Below are 19,675 nucleotides of genomic sequence, written 5' to 3' on the forward strand. Positions count from 1 at the left end.
ATTTATTTATTTCTATGAATTTTTGTGAAAAATTTTTTTTGAAAATGAAATATATAAAATCAAAATATTAGACATCACTGTTCAATGAATATATAAAAAAGATTTAACATTGCCCAAATTTTGTTGCAAATTTCACATTCATTTGTTACATAGAAATAAAAAAATCTTTGGTTATATCTTTTGTACCTGGCTCTTAACTTGTGTTTTTACAATTTATGTGGCCCTTCTCAAAAGAGATTGGAGACCCTTGTTCTTTAGGCATCATTAGTCAAACACTAACATATATAGCACTCACAATATATAGTTTTTTAAAGCTCTCAGAATTTTCTGATAGTGTACTTTATGCCTTTTCAATAATACCATTTTGTTTTACTGTGAGAAGTATAGTGGTAAATGTCACTTAAGATAATTTTGAAATTTATAAAAATGAATTAAAATAATTATATTTCTCTCTTTCCAGTTTGTGTGTAAAGATGCTAGATTGGTTTGACTATCATGGTCATATGTGTATAGCATTTGAAATGCTAGGACTGAGTGTGTTTGACTTTTTGGTAAGTAGATATTAAAATAAGCTTTATTATTTAGCTAATGGATAAGGTTATTTCCAAAGAAATTCATAACTTGCAGAATAGAAAGGAATTGATCAAACAGGCTAGCATTGCACATGCATGACAGTACTTAGTGAAGTAGCTCTGTCCAGAGTGAAATTTTTTTAAATATTTGAATATTCACAAAAATTGGTGGAAATAAGTTTTCTGTTAAGAATGTGGTATTCAGTGAGATATTCAAAAAGTAAAATGTAAAAATTATAAACTGATTTCAAATTTTGAAAATATATTCAAAAATCTTTATTCCTTTCACAAGTGAATTTTGTTAAGAAAGAAGAGATGAATAGCCTTTATGAAAATATATACAGATTTTATTCAGTGTGAATGAGATTCGAAATTCTAATGATATGACATTGAACTAATTGGCAAGTCATTTTCTGATCAAACCAAATATTTAATGGATTCTGGCTAATATGATTTTTAAAAAAAGCATGTTTCAAAATAACAAAAAATGAGCCTAGAATGAATTGGTTTTTATACATGAATGAAATATAATAGTTTGCCATTTAAGTTATCTCATTGTTAATAAGGAAGAACTATGAGAACTCAAATACAGTATAATTATGATTTTCGTATGGTTTGTGTCTATTTGCATAAGCATAGATTTGTGCAAATAAGACCAATTATTTATATAAATATATTAAAATTAGGGATCTATAATATGAATGATAAGTAATGATCAATGTACAATTTTTAATTTATTTTATTTGAATTAGTTAACATTAAGAGACAGTTATAATTAATATAATTAAAAGAAAACTAAACAAAATTTATAATGGACTGTCATTTAAAAAATGTTACTCTCAATTAGCAGGAATTAGTTTTTGAAACCAATGTGTTTATAAATAATTTAAAATTAGTTTTAACTGAAATATCATTAGATAATATTTTCCTTATTATGAAACTACATATTTAATGTAATACTTCAATAATCATTATATGTTAAACTAATAAGGAATTTTAGGTTATTGTCCAGACAAGTTATTAAATATATTAATAACAGCTTTTATTTTAAATCAGTGAAATCAAAAAAATTATGATAAAATATAATAATAAAAATATTAACTTGTTTTCATCTAATCATGACTTTTATTATAATTTATTAAATATATTTTTATTTTTTAATGTATAATAGCCTGCATAAGACTACAAACTTTTCTGTATTTATTTTTACAGAAAGATAATAATTATCAACCGTATCCTATAGATCAAGTCAGGCATATTGGTTATTCTGTGAAATGTAAGTTTAATTTTAAATGCACTAGGCTAATTTTATTGCAGTAGTAAAATCTAATGTATTTTTTTTTTTTTTTTTTTACAGTTGTACATGATAATCATTTGTCTCATACCGATCTTAAACCAGAAAATATACTTTTTGTAAATTCAGATTATGATATTAGTTATAATCCCAAAAAAGTAAGTATTTTTATGGATATTCATTATTAGGACTTGAATTTTTTTAATGTACCTTTATTATTACTTTTTTTAATTCTAGCAAAAGAGAGATATGCGCAGGGTTAGAAATACAGATATAAGGTTGATAGATTTTGGCTCAGCAACATTTGATCATGAACATCACAGTACAATAGTTTCAACTCGCCATTATCGTGCCCCTGAAGTTATATTAGGTAATTAATTATATTTACTTAAATCTCAAAATTATAAATATTTTGAACAAAGTCTTATGAGGAGTGATTTGATATTTTATAAAATTAGTTTGGGTAAAGGTAGAATAATATAATCAGTTTTAGAAAGTAAAAATTTTATTTTAATTATATTTATACTGTCACCCTTATCTGCAAGCACTCAGTATAGAAGAATTTGATGCTGCTGTTTTTTTTATTTCTTTGTTATTTTAGACAAAATATTCATTATAACAAGTGCTAACTGATATTTAAGAACAACAAAATATTCTAGTTACAAGTTTGATGAGATTGAAATTTCTGTGCTCCAATTATATGGCTCATAGTTTTCAATCCTTTTTTTTCATTCCAGTTATATTTTTGTTCTTAGAATAAAAATATAATTGAGAAATATTTTTCAAAGATAAGTGATGGCAACAATTGCCACCATTCATCTCTGAAAAAGACTTGTAACAATTATTTCATTTTCTCAAGCAAACACCTCTCTATGATTAAAATTTCATTTATTAAATACAATTTTATATTGTTTTCTGCTTGCTTTCTTACTATCAAATTAAGAAAGGTTTTATATTTTTTATTAGTTTCTTTTATATCAGATGAAAAGCTAATTAATACTTTTATTTAATTTTATTTAGAATTATTGGTTGATAAGTAAATATATTTTATATCATTTTAATGTTAATTGGAAATATAGATAGGTTGACTGAGTTATTCCAGAACAAAATTAAGAAATACTGCGAGATTTTTTAACTATGGTTGCAATTCCAAATATATCACTTCTGTTATTGTGATAAATAGAAATCCCTCTTGAAAAGGATGAAATAGAAATTAATAATAAAATACTGAAACATGTAAAAAGAAAAAATTACTTCATCACATTCAATTTATAGTAGCCCCTCATTATAATGCTTATTTGGATGTTTTTTTTTTTTTCAAATATAGACACACTTGAGTGAATAATTGATAAGTACAGACATTGGTTATACTGTGTTATCTGATATATTACTCATTTGGTTTGTCTGACTACATATGCAAGATAACAATGGGCTACTGTATTATATTTTTATCTTATATAACATACTCGTAATAAACTACCTTTTATTTCAATATGTAAATGTTTATCACATTTTAAGAAAAATTTGAATGCAGATAGCTTAATGAGACTGCAAAGAATGTGTAGAATGGTAAAGAAGTATGGAATTAATTTAAAAATTCTAAATAATATTTGAGAAAGAGATTTGTGTATTTAAAGGAAATTTAAATATATTACATTTATCTTCTTTACTAGTTTAATTTTTTTGTATAATACTGATCTAATCTTTAAAGTATTAATGTTAAGCCTGATTTAGACAAAGCTTAAGTTGCCAAAAATTGTTATATGCGATTAAAACACTTCTCTATTTTGTTTAAATGACTGTGCTGCTACATGTTTTTCCATGTAGCAGCACACACCTGTTTATGAACAACCATGTTTCAGAGCATCAAAAAAATTGAATTTTTATGACTGAAAACATGGGCAGACAAATCAGCTTAAAGCATTATTTGATATGTACAATAATTTCATGTGCATTTTAAAATATGGCAATTGTATGATCAACAAACTGCTTGATATAAACTTATTAATCAAAAACTTTATATCAAAAATATGAAATTGGAGACACAGAAACTATTGTAAAAAGAGTTGAGAGGAGTGTTTATTCATACTTGTTGAGCAATTAGCTAAATTACTTTAAAGGCAATGAAAATTTGTTGAAAAGGTGTCCACTTAAACATTTATCCAGGGTTAAAGAGATCTTTTCAGCATTTCACAAATGTGTGCATATGGTACATGCTTGTTCTAGTGCTAAAATAACCACAGGGAATCAATTTAAGATGATTTAGCATAACATACAAATAATCTCTGACTGTAAAGGATAAAGACAGTATTGCAGAAATTGGTATAAAAAGTGAGCTTTGTTCTGCTAGAGAACGTGTTCAAAACAACTGCCTTTGATGGTAGTTGCACATGTAAATGATTGAGTGTGACATTATGTAAATGTTAATGATTGCATGTAGCATTCCTAATGTCACGATTTTTCATATGCATCTCTTCAGTTTGTTGATGTTATGCAATGCTGCAGGGTATGCTTCATACCTGCACTTTTAGATAACCCCACAGGAAAAATCCAGAAGCGTCAAGTCTAGAGAACATGATCATGGAACAGGACTGTTCTGTCCTATCCAGTGGTTGCCAAACTTCTCTGTGAGCCACTGACACTTCTGACCATGAATGAGATGGTGTGCCATTGTGCTGGTACCAAACCTGCTGTAGTTGTGCCAATGGCAAGTCTTCAAGCCATTGGTTCATTGTAGTATTTAGGATGTTCAGATATCAGTCACTGCTATTCAGAATGCTGTCAATGAATATGAGACCAGAAAGTTGCTCACCCCATATTCCACATCAGATGTTTAGGGTAAAATGCACTTTATATCACAGAGCATGCACTCCCCAGTGATGGTGCACATTGTAATGATCATAAAATTTCATTCTGAGAAAACAGTGCCTGGTCAATCCATAAAATGTGTTGAAATGGTTGGAGTTCATCATGCTGTAAATTTATCCTCACATTGTACCACTCAGTGCTGTGCAGTGTCCTCTGCACGTTATGCTGGTTGGAAATAGCTGTGGAATTGGTGCATATGATAGTGATATAATATCTGGTATATTTGTCTGCTGTAGTCCATATTGAAAGAGCTCTTTTGCTTCTGATTGATGTTTAAACTGTGGACACTGTGTATTTATAGTAGAGAAAATAGTTAAAATTAAAGTATTTTAGAGATTAATTTTTTTTGGAAATTTGTTTATTTTTAAGAGACTCTTCACTATATATATATATATAATCTCACAATGGCATGTACTGTACTTACAGGCTTTGTTGTTACTTTTGAATTGCCCAAGAAGAATTTCAAATCTCAAATATGCTTAAATTAATGTAAATGTTCAAGCATTCAACAACGCATGCACATGTGAAACACAGTATTGGCTGCTTACACTTTGTTTAAATCAAAAGTTTATTCTTTATCCTAATATTTGAATAAATAAAAAAAATATATCAGAAAAAAATTTAAACATTTATAATTCGTGCACTCTCTTAAAAGCAAATAATTATGATTTGGAAAAACTGTTACCAAAGCCATAAAGATGTATTTTGACTGTATTATTCTTTTCATATTTTCAGAACTTGGTTGGAATCAACCCTGTGATGTATGGAGTATAGGATGCATTTTATTTGAACTTTATTTGGGAATTACACTTTTTCAGGTTGGAATGTTTGTTTTTGTTATTAAATTCTTATTTTATAGCACTTTATTTATCTTCTTTTATTTTATTTTAGACACATGATAACAGAGAACATCTGGCAATGATGGAGCGTATATTAGGACCTCTTCCATATCGTATGTGTAGGAAAAGCAAGTAAGTATTTCTAAAATTACAGATGATAATTTATATTTATAGTCTGTTTAAGTTAAAAATAAATTGACTGAAAACAAACTGAACAAACTAAAAAGTATTCATTTGCTAATACTGTGCAATGACTGGTGGAAAATATTGTATATAGAACACATATTTATAAAACAAAGCATTTAATTGTTAAAACAATTATGAACATAGGTGAGGAATTCTGGGAAAGGGTGCTTTTTATTTTTTTCAAATGTTATGCTTAGTTGATACTGATTACAAGGGCTATGCCAGACTAAAGTCAAGGCATAGCTTTCCAAATAAGTGTTACATTATGATTGTGTTATTGGCATGTGTGTCAACATCTAGAAACTTCTAACAATGTGATGTGTTCAATATTGTAGTTATTATTATTATTCCAATCATTTTGAATTACTTTCAGTTATTTAATTTTATACAACTTTATTGATAAGACTATGTCTTGTTTATAAAATCGCACTGCCTGTTTGCTTGTACTGTACATGTCAGGAGTATGAAGATGTATGAAGGAGTACATGTCAGGAGTTGCAATTTGGTACAGAGTATTAAGTGCCCAAATCATGTGTGCATAAAAAAAACCAGACTTTTAGGTATTCAGGGGACCGAGAACCAAGTCAAAATAAAATACAAAATGCGACACTCTCTACAAACAGGCTACTGCCTGTTTGTAGCAGAGATTTGCACATGCATTGCTTATTGGGAACTTGGAAATGCAAACATTGCTAAATTGAATTTTGACAAACGAATCTTTGAAAAAACCCATTTACCTGTTCTGTGTTATTCCCAACATATCTCTGGTCACAATGTGCTGACCTTGACTGGTTGACCCGAGATATCTCGTTTCAGCATCAGAACATTTTTGAAAGTAGATGGCACTAGTTGTTATAAATTTATATTAAAACTAACTACTGAAATATAATTTTTCTTTTACATTTATTAATAAATATATATATTGTTTGTGCAAAATAAAAAAAATAGTTCCAGATGATACAATAGCCAGGATTATTTTTTTTTTTCAAAAAGGGGAAATTTTCATTTGGCATGGTCAAAAATTTAACCCAGGGTGACACGCAACAGAGAGAAATTTCGAAATTGTGGATAGGTTAATTTCACTGAAAATGCATTGTGGACGACCATTGATGGAACATTTATTACAGTACCACTTTTCATGGTTTACATCAAAAAGTGTAAAAAAACAACCATGATCGGAAACAAGGTTATTCTTGGGAGTTGTGAAGGTGATTCACAGTTTGGTTTAATGAGTTCTAGTAAAATTTTTGCTTGCTTTACCATGTGAAAATTGACATTGGGACAATGGTGTTTAGCCAGGACAATGGAAAAGTTTGCTTTGTTGGTGTTTGTTTTAAGGCAAGTTGGCAGTATTGATATAAGTTGGCAGTCTTTCTACTTGAGGCAAAATTATATAGTTAATTAAATTAGTAGTCTAAACACAGCACAAAAAATTTGACAGTTAGGTCAGGTATTAATATTAGTAATTTCACTACCTTATTACTTACATAGTATAGAATATTTATTACAATATATATATAAAATTATTTCAGCACACCAATGTTTATTAAAAATGTGAAACCAGTTAAGTGTTAAACTGTGATAAGGTTTTAAAATTTTGAAATGATTGAACCTACACAAAAATTGCTTACTGTCAATGTATATTTAAAAGTACTTTCTATAATTAATGTATATGATTCCCAAACATTTGCAGTAAGCAATTTTTGTATGGATTGTATTTATTTGAAACTTTTAATACCTTAACTTAGTTTAACATTTTTATAGTGGTTTCATATTTTCATTACGGTATATAAATAATGAGTTTTAAAATCACTTACTAACAAATGATTTTTTTTTTTAATGCAGAACAAAATATTTTTATCATGGTCGATTAGATTGGGATGAGAAAAGTTCATCTGGAAGATATGTTAAAGAGAATTGCAAGCCATTACGTGTAAGTGCTAATTTATGTATCAATAATTATGTTTTTAAAATGTGATATTGCAGAGATTCATGACAAATGCCAAGTAAAATAGTATTTATAATGTCTTATCATTTAATGTTGGATAAGTATGTAATGTATGTGTTTCTGCTGATTTTAAATTTTAAAATAATAATACCAAGCATTTGCTGATTCATTACTTCAGGTTTAAGTGTAGAACATTTTTCTTGAAAAATGTCTTACATTTAAACCTCAGGTATGTTTGTTTATAAGAATCTCATTTTTCATAGATGGTATAAGGCAGCACCAATTTTGTTTTTCCATCAGTTTTTTATGATGATTTGTTTTATGTTATTAAAACAGATTCGAATAACCTGTTATGCTAATTTTGTTACTAATGTGGTAAATTTTATAGGTAATATTAATACAATTAATTTTAATTTAATTTAATACTGAATACTTTTATTGAATTTTTTTAACATAAAAGAATAAACGTCTTTCATTTTATTGAAGCTACTTTACCAAAAATTAAATCATTGATCATTAATTAGACATAAAGGCTCATTCATACTTTGTGAGAATGAAAAAGAGAAGAAAACAGCAGTAAATAGGTTTAGTGCATAACACTTCATGTATTATTACTAGTGAGATACTTCTTTTCTCTTTTGGTCAGTGTGAAAAACTGTCAGAAGCTATTTTTTCTCTGCTGGGTAGTCCACAATCCTTTTTGTCTTTAAATTCAGAACTGATAAAATTGAAATGATTAGAATTGGAGCTGCATAATGTTCGATAAATCATAATTTGTCATTGATATTTAAAACTTACTTAAAATATCAAAAACGTCCTTTTAGATCATCTTTGATTTCTTTTATTAGGTTATAATACTCTCCGCTTTTCTTCTTGAATTAAAAAACAAGATTTTGTGTGGTTTATAAGAATTTTGTGAGTCTAAAATGAAGTGTACTTAACTGCAAGTACCAAAAGCATATGCACGTTCCTCTTTTGAAATGTGAATGCCTATAAGAATAGAATAATAGAAAAGAAATACATTCTCTTCTCTTTAACATTCTGATGAAATATGAACTTGTTTTAATAAATTATATGAAATAATAGAACAGCAAAATTATCATATTGTATTTTTTGAATATGCCTTTCATCAAATTTGTCATAAGTGTTAATATTCTGTCACAGTTTCTTTTGAAATAAATGATTTTTTTTAGCAGGAAAGTTTTCATAAAAGTGTATTTTTCAAAATCAAATATTTATGCTGTTTTTACAGTAAAATTATAGTTTTTAATTTATTCCAAATACAAGACATAAAATAGCTTTATTAATGAACTTTACAAAATTTAAATAAATTTAGAGTAGAAGAAACTTTTTCTTGAAGCAATTATTAGTTGATATATAATGCATATGATGATAAATGCTGTTTAGCAGGTCATCCAACATTCATGGATATTGTTAATGTAATATAAGATAGATTATAAATGTTTTTTTTTCAGTATTTCAAACAATTAATGTAAAAATACAGTTTTATTCAAAAACTTTCATAACTTTTTTAAATATGTAATGAAAATGTCGAATTTGATCTTATCTCAGATTTATAAAAATACGAATGAATTCCTGAATACTTAAACTAAAATTTATAATTTCGTTAAATTGCTGATCCCATGAGGATTTTTTTTCCTTTCTCAATATAACATTTCAGTTATGAAAAGTAAATGAGGAAAAACTTTGTTTTATGTAGGAAGTAATTTGCCATAATTACATTTTGATATGTCTCCAGTAGGGGTGGTATGTACTATACTTTTAATCACAGAAATACAGTAATTACATTTCGCAGATTTTACTTTAGTTGTAAAAATGCAAACGTAAGGGAATTTGTCATGAAAATGTAATGTTCTATAAAATAATTAACTCATTTCTATTATTAATAACTTAATAAATTTTCTATTTCAAGCTATATTTTATAGAATTATATTGAATAAAACAATAAGTGATTTAAAAATGTTTAATCCTTTTATTTGATGTTTTCAAGTTATTTTTAAAAATAGTTATTCAACTAATTCAGTTCTAATGTACTGTATGATATAGCAACTAATGAAGAGGATTGCATTGCAGAGGTATATGATGTCAGACGATGAAGATCATCAGCAGTTATTTGATCTTATATCTCAGATGCTGCAATACGAACCATCTCAGCGAATTTCTCTGGACGATGCCATGAGTCATTCATTTTTTAGTAAACTTCCCAATTCGTTAAAATTGCACGAACTAGATAAAAGAAAAGAAATCGAAAATAGGGAGCGATCTCATAGTCTGAGCAGATGAAACGTCTATATTTATGTTTTTGATAAAAACTGTACAACATCTTGTCATCGCCGAGAGTATGTGACTGTAAAAATACATCGACATAAATCTGGCCATCATCAGATTCGTAGGAAGTTAATTCATATCATCATACAAACAACACGTACGTAGTCTAGATAATAATCGATCACTGTGTATAAAAAGTTTTTACATTGTTTCATTTGTGTTCTATTCTGTTGTATAATAATGCAATAAAGCCAATGTGTGTAAATTTAAATTTGTTGGTAATTTATAAATTTATAAAACATTTTAGTAAGAATTATTTTAGTAAGCAATATCTTATCGTTAAAAACAATGTTACGCCAATAAAGTATTTATCGTTTTTTAAGTACAAGTTAAATTGCAGGCAACATCTATTCTTTGAAGATATATATTCTACAAATAATACCTATTTTTTCGTATTGAACACAGTTTGCTTCTTACGTTATTGATGAAACCAGATTTTGTCAAAAATTTAATCTGTAGTATTCAAAATTTTATTTGAAACGAAATTATTTCCTATTTAGAGTTCATGTATTGATTGGTCGAAATCATAACGTTATTTATAATGTAAGTCATCTTATTGAAATGCTGACAGTTTTGAACTTATCATTGCTATTGTCGGGATGGTTTGCTGTTCAGTTGATAAGGGATTGATTGAATATATCATTTCTCACGCTGCGAGTGCACCAAATTTATATTTAGTCGTCAGCAGAGACCCCTTTGCACACAACGTTATTAGTATAAGAATATGTATTGGTTCGTTGTAATAATTGGAAGACAAGATGTAGGCTAAATCAGAAAATGATCTTAATGATCACATTAACCTTATCCAGTTTTTTTTAAAGAAGTGTGTATTATGCTTTGAAATATCTTTAATTAATATTTATCGTTTGATTTTGGAAATATTTTTCTGTAAATATGTGTAACTCTTTTTCATGTAATCTTTTGTTATTAATTATACGTAGAGTTAATATAACTTGTACAAACATTTAAAGTTTGTTAGTAAAACTAATAAAATTTCGAATTTATAATCTGTTGGGTAATCCTGTCAATTGACTCCAGCATGATATCGAAAGTTGCACCTAATTAAATGAGACTTAAAGTACTAACAAGAGGGGGTTTCTCGTATTAGTCTTACATTTTAATAAAATATGTCATCCGATACAGGAAAAATATACGATGCATATTTTTCTCTTTATCTCGAGTCAGCTGTCACGAGAAATAGGGATTTAATTAATTCATGTCTGTATATCGCACTGGTGGCTCAGTGGTAGCATTCATCTGGATTGGGAATGTCTAGGGATTATTCTGCTCGAGGACTTTGTATTTTTCTTTACATTTAAACGTTAAAAAGTAATGTTTAAGACTAATTGTTTACAATAAGCACATGAAATGAAGGCATTTCTATCATAATCGAATGAACAATTTGTTTCGGGAAATATGAATTTTACAACGACAACAGAATAACTTGTATGTTCTCTTCTATCATACATCCTGAATTTTGCCATGCATATACAGTATTAACATATGTTTAAAAATATGAGCATATAATTAGTTATACGTAAATGATAAGAGAGTTAAAATAAATTTTGTTTAATTTAAAAAGGTTGCATCATTGAGTTCCATTCTGATCATTATATTGTTATAATCTTGAATTGCAAAAAATCATTCAGATCAGTGCCACCTGCGCTATATCTAATGCATCACATTAGAATATTTTAGTTTCTCATTTCTCTCGAACGACGACTTGCAGACAAAAGAAAAAATACGGGTCGTCGTATTTTTCCCTTTATGGAACGATATATACTGTATATTAGCTACGTTGAGGCCGAAGTTTTCAACGCGAAAACGTGTACGTCGGACGTTCGGTGCCGCTTTCCTGTAAGCTTAGAAGTTTGACAATGGCGTTTGGAAAGTCAGCGGAATCATGCTCGATATTCCAAAGGCCATTGCCAAATTTCTAGGCTTACAGGAAAGCGGCACCGAACGTCCGACGTACACGTTTTCGCGTTGAAAACTTCGGCCTCAACCTCGCTATTATTAAAATGAAGCCTGACCTAAGAAAACTCTCCCTTGTAAGTGTAATTCAGTAAATATGATTACAAATTGCAGCCGGCATTGCGACCATGTCACTATAAATAATTGCTCGTAGTTATAGTTTTTGTGAGAACTTTGCTTTCAATTTGTGAAAATATTTACTACGAAAAACCACACTTTGACCTTTGTCATGTTACGAACCACAATATTGAAGTTAAAATCCTTCTAAGAGGTAATATGTAGTTAATAATTGTGGGAAATAGAAGAAGCGTTGCATTTGCCCATCAAAAATAGACAAAGAAAACATGCCAGTAAGTGCAAGAGACATATGTAGTAAATGCCAGTGGCGTGCCGTCATTGGAAGTGCCGCATCCACCTTCCAATGACCTTCCCTTTGTCTTCTAAAATATAAATTTTCATACTTTAACGTACTGTGAATTAATTAAAATTAATATTTTAGTATAACTGCATTATGTATCTTATTAAAAAATTCTATACTATATGTGAAAACAACAATAAGATTGCTAATGTATATTCGAATGTCAGTGGCGGAATGGAAGCGCTTCTGAGACAGCTTTCACGGCGAGAAGCCGTGAAAGCTGTCTCGGATGGTGTAAAGCAGCCAGATGGCATTGGCGCATACGCTTTACAGAGCACCAACCTCAGCCGGTTTAGCTGGTGGAAACTACACACGTGTAACGCTTCCAACGATTCTATCCCTTAGCCACTGGGTAGGGAGCTATCTGACTAAGTGAATTGTTTGATTTAAAAAGTAAAAAGTATTCAATGTTATTTTTATGTACGTTTTTTTTGCAAAGTTATATTTAATTACAATATAATTAAAAGAAAATTATAATTATATTGACAGATTTTCAGACATAAAATCTTTAGAATTTTTATCACTTTTAGATGTTTTTCATAATATTAAAATTATTAACAATTTTTCCAAGCGTGTTTTAATTTTTTAAATTAAGTAAATTTTATGGGAAATTTTTTGATTTATCTAAATTACGTAGTGAATCGCAATATTTATATTCGTGTCCGGACTATATTGACAAGTAACTCTTAAACATAAAACATATTACAATTAATGCCGATCCGAACAAAGACGTACTAAAAGAATTATATGATTTAATATCATTAATTTTTACGGCACCATCTACTAGTGGGTCTGTTGAGCGCAGTTTTTTGACCACGGAGCGAATTCATACATGGCCAGGAACACTCGGTCGGAGGAAAAATTGTCGTCGCTAGCGTTGCTTTCGATAAAAAAAGTGCTTTTAAATACGTCGATGGAGTCGACGACCAGCGACTTTTATGATAAAGTAATTAACGACTTTACGGAAAAAATGGCCGAACAGAGTTAGTTTATAAAAAATTTAAAGTTTTTCTATCATTGTTTGTATCATATCAATTTGTATTATGTATGTATTATTTGTATTTTAGAACTAAAATACGTAAATTGTTTATTTTTGTCATTTCCAGCATTTGTTTAAAACTTCTATGGAAATGTGATGTACCGGACAGGTCTGACCCGTCACGAAAGACGCGAAAAAACGGTCAATTTAGAGAAAAATTTATTAGTTTAAAAAAACATAGTAAAAGTCGTTCGTAGTCGAACACCCATTGTTTTTATCAAACTGTCAGGCAGAAACCATAAATCGCGGAAGGAAGTCGTCCTATGATCGGTGGAAGATCGAATTCATCTTCGATTTTGACTTTTCTCACGCTCCAGGCAAGAGTCTCGTTACGCTTAGTAACGAGGGACCAACCACTCGGGAAGGTGATTGAGGGAGAACGACCAATCAAAATGGATAAAAGAAAGAACGGAGATTGATATAATCTCCGACAATCGAGGACACCTGGCACTCGGTTAACGTTCCGAATAACCAAAACGCCGCGTGTGAACGCGGAAAAAAAAAACGACTTCTCATCTATTGTGCCAACCTGTAACCCGTGCCATTTCGGACTTAGACCGTGTCCCCGACTCCAACGGACGAAGTCTCCCCGTGCCTTACAGACTTGTCAACGCCACTATCCCGGGCCACCTTCGATCGACCATCGAAGAACCACATCGACGCCCAGGATGTCCGAACGGCTGATTGTCCTAAAGCAAACTATTTTGTACATAGTATATGTTTATTTTATGTTAAAATAAACATATACTCAGTAATGGACCCATAGACCATTACTGACGCGCAATTAACTGATTGCCCCTGGAAGTCGGCTTTTTACAGAAACACAGCTTCCCTATCATCAAATGTCACGGCACGCCACTGGTGTATAATGAATATTTCGGTTCACTCGTACAGTCGGTTCAATCGTGGAATGTTGCAAAGGGTATAGGGTTTTTTCATTTTTTGACTTCTTCCTTTTAAGCACTAAAAGAGCCTTTTAGGGGCCTGACATATCGGGACAAGACCGCTTATGAAAAATTTTTGGGGTTGCTCGCCGGATACCCTAAAGCCGTGTGCCTTACGTCTTTTCCTGCCCCCCTTCGCCACGTGGTGGGTCCGACTGGGTGGAGAGGAGTTGTGTAAATCTGGGTGTGTAACCTAGGGGGCAGATTTATTGGAGGGTGTGTTTCGGGGAGAAGTTAGAACGGAAGTAGAGAGAGAAGGAAAGATGAGTAGGGAAGAGTGTGGTGTATGAAAGTGCGTGAAAAAATTAATCGGGAAGCCGGAAAGTAGACTCTGCAACCAGGTCAGCGGGAAGATTTCGTTTTCGAACTGTTTCCTGTCCGATAAGAAGTAAAAGAAGAGGTACACTTTAAACTCATTGTCGGTACGTTTTATGTCTGCGCGTTACGGGAATTCTGTAGCATATTATTGTCGGGAGAATTGTGTGTTAAAGCTATTCTTACCGAATAGCTTTAACACACAATTTGATTGTCGGGCTCCGTACGTTCCTTTGTGTTTCCCTGGATGTATTGTATTGTATTTGTGTTTCCAAGGAAAATTAAAGGGTTATTTTGTTAATTTGGATAGTTGTCTTTGTCTAGTCCCTACTGAGATATATGGATTCCTCCTTCTAAGCGTCTGCTCTACCAAGCACGTTTGTTATTAATTTGTCCCATCGAAGAAATCACTAAAGTTCTCCGTGTCGACTCGTTCGTACTTTATATAATCTCACAGCCGTATGTTGATTTCTTAACCGCCTCGATCATCCGAGGACGTAGGCTACGTATTTATATAAATTTATTTTATTTTTACAAAAATTAAGCAAAGAATTGCAGAATTACAGAACTATTTCCGTGGTAAAGTAGAACGTGGATTAATCCATTCCGCATCGGTTAATTGTTTGAATCAAACTTCACCCTAAATTGCCCACTATTTTTCTAGTCACATTGAAAATAATTTTTAGTTAAAGTATCGGAATTTGCTGTGAAGAGAGCCAATTAAGTTGCATTTTTGTTTAAAGATTAATTAAATTCAATACATTTATTAAATAATTTAGAAAATTCTGAAAGAAACGATTAGTCCGGAGTCAGATTGTGAATCCCATCCTGCGTGTCGCTAATCCGGATTGTAAGGAACTGAGTCCGAGCGTTATTTTTATTTTTATTATTATTTTTTCGTTTTATTATATTTTGTTTGGGGCTTATGTTTATTTAGGACGAAGGTTCTCCACCACTCTCTTATTAGTAACGAAAAAAGAAGATAAACCAACTCACGAAGGAACGAGCACCGTAGGAAAAATCTCGCGCACTTGCGCTGCCCAGCGGAAGTAAACGGTCCGCAGAAAAAAATGGAGGGGGAATCCCCACACTCACTAGCAAAGAAATACTTACTAAACCGTTATAAAACATCCCAGAAAATTGTGCTAAATACTTTGTAAACGGTTTATAAGCTTTTGTCGGAAAATTAAAGCTGCCAGAAAGAAACTTAATGTTAGAAAACTAAGTATATAAATAAGGGGAGTAACCCAGCTGAATTGTGACGTAACCCCACAGCATAAAACCAGTACGCTAACCGAAGAATGACGAGGTGATTTCCAGAGCGAGATGATTCCTGGTCGAAGTCCAGATTGAGAATTAGACGATCCAAGGGGAGAGGAATTCGATTGACGATAGCGAAAAGATTGAGGAAATAGGTTCCTAGTATAGTGAGGTGACAGATAGACGTTTAGTTCGTAAGAGATTTTGTTCATAAGTCCTAAGTATTTGATTTGTCGAATTTTCAAAGGGGAATTAATATTAAGTTTTTTTATTTTTTATTTATTTATTTAGTCATACTAGGACGAACCCATGATGCGGGAGTACAAAATCAAAACATAACATTTACAACAAAACTAATATACAAATACAATACATAAATTTTACAGAGAAACTGAACATATACAAAAAATATAGAAATATATTACACAAAACAATAACATTATATATTTAACCAAAATATAAATATATATATAAAAAGAAAACAAATGTGGGGAGAACTATCCGAACAAAGAATACTATATAAGTAAAAAAGCAATCACACCTACCTAAAAAAGAAAAGCAAAAAAGTTAAGCAGTCACGTCTAACAGCGGATAGACTCCCAAAAATCCCTTGCAACGAACACACTTTAAAGGAAAGAAGCGAATGCCACCTTTCGGTCAAATCAAATATTTTAATATGCAAATTAACACAAAATATACGCCAAACTTCGTACAAAAGGTACACTGAAACAATAAAACAATAATAGATTACCTAAAAAATAATTTAATTTTTTGAACAAAATTAATTAAATCAAAATTACATTCATTACCAATGAGGGCCAAAAACTTATCAAACTGAATACTAGGAATACCAAAAATACTTTCACGTATTTTTTCTAAGTTTGTACATCTAGCTATCACGTGAAAAGCATCCAATGGCAGATCGCCCTGACAATATATGCAAATTTCTCTGCGATGGTTCTGTAAAAAATTAAGGGAATTACATCTGATTTGCATTATCGTGGAGCAAATATTAAAAGAGAGATTATTGTTATAAATCAAGCAGTCGAAGAAAGATTTGTTTAAGTGCTTATACCAAACATTATAAGAACTTACATTAATACGACGATTTAAATCAAAGATAAAGTTGTCAAAATAATTTAATTTCAAAGTAGCGCAACAGTGATAATTATTTAGCAATTCATCAAAATTAATACCATTCTCAGCACAAATTTTCCTTAAACCTTTGGACCACAGCAGATCCCTATTATTTAACACATAACCTAAACACGTTCTACTCCATCGCTTTTCATCCAAATCAATAGTCCTAAAGATCCAATTCAAACACTTATTTAGTATTGTAAAAGACAAAGGTAATAGCGAACATTCCATAAAAATCAAATATCTTGGGGTACAACGAGGCAAACCAAATAATCTTTTAATAAAATTAGCCAGGACCGGATCCAACTCATCAGATTGATAACCCCAAACCTCGGCAGCATATAACAAAGATGATGTGACAATTGAGTTAAAAATCTTTAAACAATCTTTTAAATTACGTAGTTTAGCCGACCTACACATCTGAATAACTCTATCAGTTTTAATAAAAGCATTCCTTTTCACAATCTGAATATGGGATTTATAATTTCCGTTAAATTTAAATACAACACCCAAATATTTATATTGAGAAACTACCTGAATCACATCGTTTCTAAACCACCATTTGTCCGACTTAGCAAGTTTACCACCGTTACGAAAAACAACAACTTTAGATTTCATAAGATTCAAACTCATGTTATTTTCTAAAAGATATTTGTCCAAAATATTAATAAATCCTTGTAAACCTCTAACAGAGTCGGCTATCAAGACTATGTCATCTGCGTAAGCCAATATTTTGATACCAATGCCATTCACCTCTATACCTTCATAGTCAGAATTAGTTATTTGTTCAATTAAATCATTTAAATATATACTAAACAATACCGGACTTAAAACAGCCCTGTCTAACCCCAGTAGCAGTAAAAAAAGACCTAGAACAAAGACGACCCCATTTAATCTTTACATTAGACTCACTATATAATTCTGTAAGTAAAGAAACAAATTTAAAACTAATGCCATATTTCAAAAGTTTTTTCCACATTAAATTTCTATCCACCGTATCAAAAGCTGAGGACAAATCAACAAAGAATGCATATACTTTTCGCCTTTTCCTCATTAAAGTCTTAGAAATAAGGGTATGCAGAATAAATATATTATCTACCGTAGAATATTTTTCACGAAAACCGGCCTGATTCTCAAATAAAATATTGTTCAAATTTAACCAAGTAACCAACCTGTGATACAATATATTACAAAAAATCTTTGAAACACAGTTCAGCAGTGAAATTCCTCTATAATTACTAGGGATTACTTTAGAGCCATTTTTATATACCGGACATAAAATAGCACTGCCCCAGTCTTTTGGGACTGCCCCCGTTCTCAAGATTCTATCAAAACTTCTGAGCAGTATCGGAAAAACACAATCCATTCTCCAAAATTCAGAAGGTATACCATCAACCCCAGGCGCAGAACCAACCTTAACTTTACTTAAAACATAGCTCAATTCGGAATCCATAATGTCTACATCCAAAATTTCATCAGACCAACTTAAACACTCATTGAAAACAGACAAATCTACACTATACGGAAGTGCAGAACCATATAAGGAATAAAAATAAGTAAACCATTCCTCCAAAGAAATATTCACTTTACTATTATAATTTCTAATTTTACACAAATTCCAAAACCATTTATTATTTTTACGAAAGATATCCGAGTTCTGAACCGTATACAAGAACTTTTTTTTCTTAGCTACACAAATCTTTTTAACCAAACTACGAAATAACACAAATAATTTACGATCCGATTCTAAACCACGTTTCTTAAACGCTCTCCAAGCTCTATTTCTGTTACGGATCATTAGGCGACAATCCAGATCAAACCAATTATTAATATTTAAATAGTCCTTAGGTTTAGAGTTCATATTATGCAAATTAGCTATTTCAACAATTACTTTACTAACACTTGATAGAGAAACCGAATCACAATCTAACAAATATTTCTCAAAGTCTCGCACAAATGTATTCATAGTCTCACAATTCCAAAAAATTCTTTCGTAAAAGCTGCCCTTATTAGTCACCTTAAGTTGAGCAGGATTGTCCAAACATAGTACTATAGGAAAATGATCCGATAAACAACAATCATCAACAAAAAAAGATTTAACACAACCCCATACACAGGAAGTTGTTAGACCAAAATCAATAACCGATGAACCCAAACTAGACACAAACGTATATTCACCGGCTTCATCACCCAACATTCTACCATTCAATATTATTAAATTTTTATCTATACAAAACTGAAGCATCTTTTGCCCTCTGCTGTTCACGATAGCATCCTTGGATATTCTGCTTCTTTTAACATAATCAATACCAAGAACATTACCAATGTAATCAGGAATAATATTTTCCGCACCCATCCGAGCATTAAGATCACCCAAAATAATTAGGTTAGAATCTTCATTAAAATGAAAGTTAATTAAAATCTCAAAAATTTCCTGCCAATTATGCTCTTGCATATACACAAAACATAACAAAAATTCACCCGTAGGTACTATAATATTAATCAAAACCAAAAAATCATCTCTATAAA

At 30.6% G+C, this 19,675-nt stretch overlaps 1 protein-coding gene across 2 annotated transcripts; it reads left to right on the plus strand.

The window, feature by feature from the left end:
- The first annotated feature begins 397 nt into the window (after positions 1 to 397).
- LOC136980089 (serine/threonine-protein kinase Doa-like) lies at positions 398 to 10,267 on the plus strand. 2 transcript variants are annotated; one of them, XM_067276127.1, is made up of 8 exons: positions 398 to 551; positions 1,785 to 1,848; positions 1,930 to 2,024; positions 2,104 to 2,236; positions 5,470 to 5,552; positions 5,626 to 5,705; positions 7,605 to 7,692; positions 9,775 to 10,267. In XM_067276127.1, exons 1-8 carry the CDS (start codon positions 474 to 476, stop codon positions 10,009 to 10,011), a joined length of 858 nt encoding a protein of 285 aa, XP_067132228.1. In that variant the 5' UTR covers positions 398 to 473; the 3' UTR covers positions 10,012 to 10,267. The 2 variants fall into 2 exon arrangements, with proteins under 2 accessions (XP_067132228.1, XP_067132229.1); XM_067276128.1 differs by having other exon boundaries at positions 9,802 to 10,267.
- The last annotated feature ends 9,408 nt before the right edge of the window (positions 10,268 to 19,675 follow it).

Source organism: Centruroides vittatus, unplaced genomic scaffold, assembly GCF_030686945.1.
Source record: "Centruroides vittatus isolate TY-2023 unplaced genomic scaffold, ASM3068694v2 contig_677, whole genome shotgun sequence".
Taxonomy (NCBI): Eukaryota; Metazoa; Arthropoda; class Arachnida; order Scorpiones; family Buthidae; genus Centruroides; species Centruroides vittatus.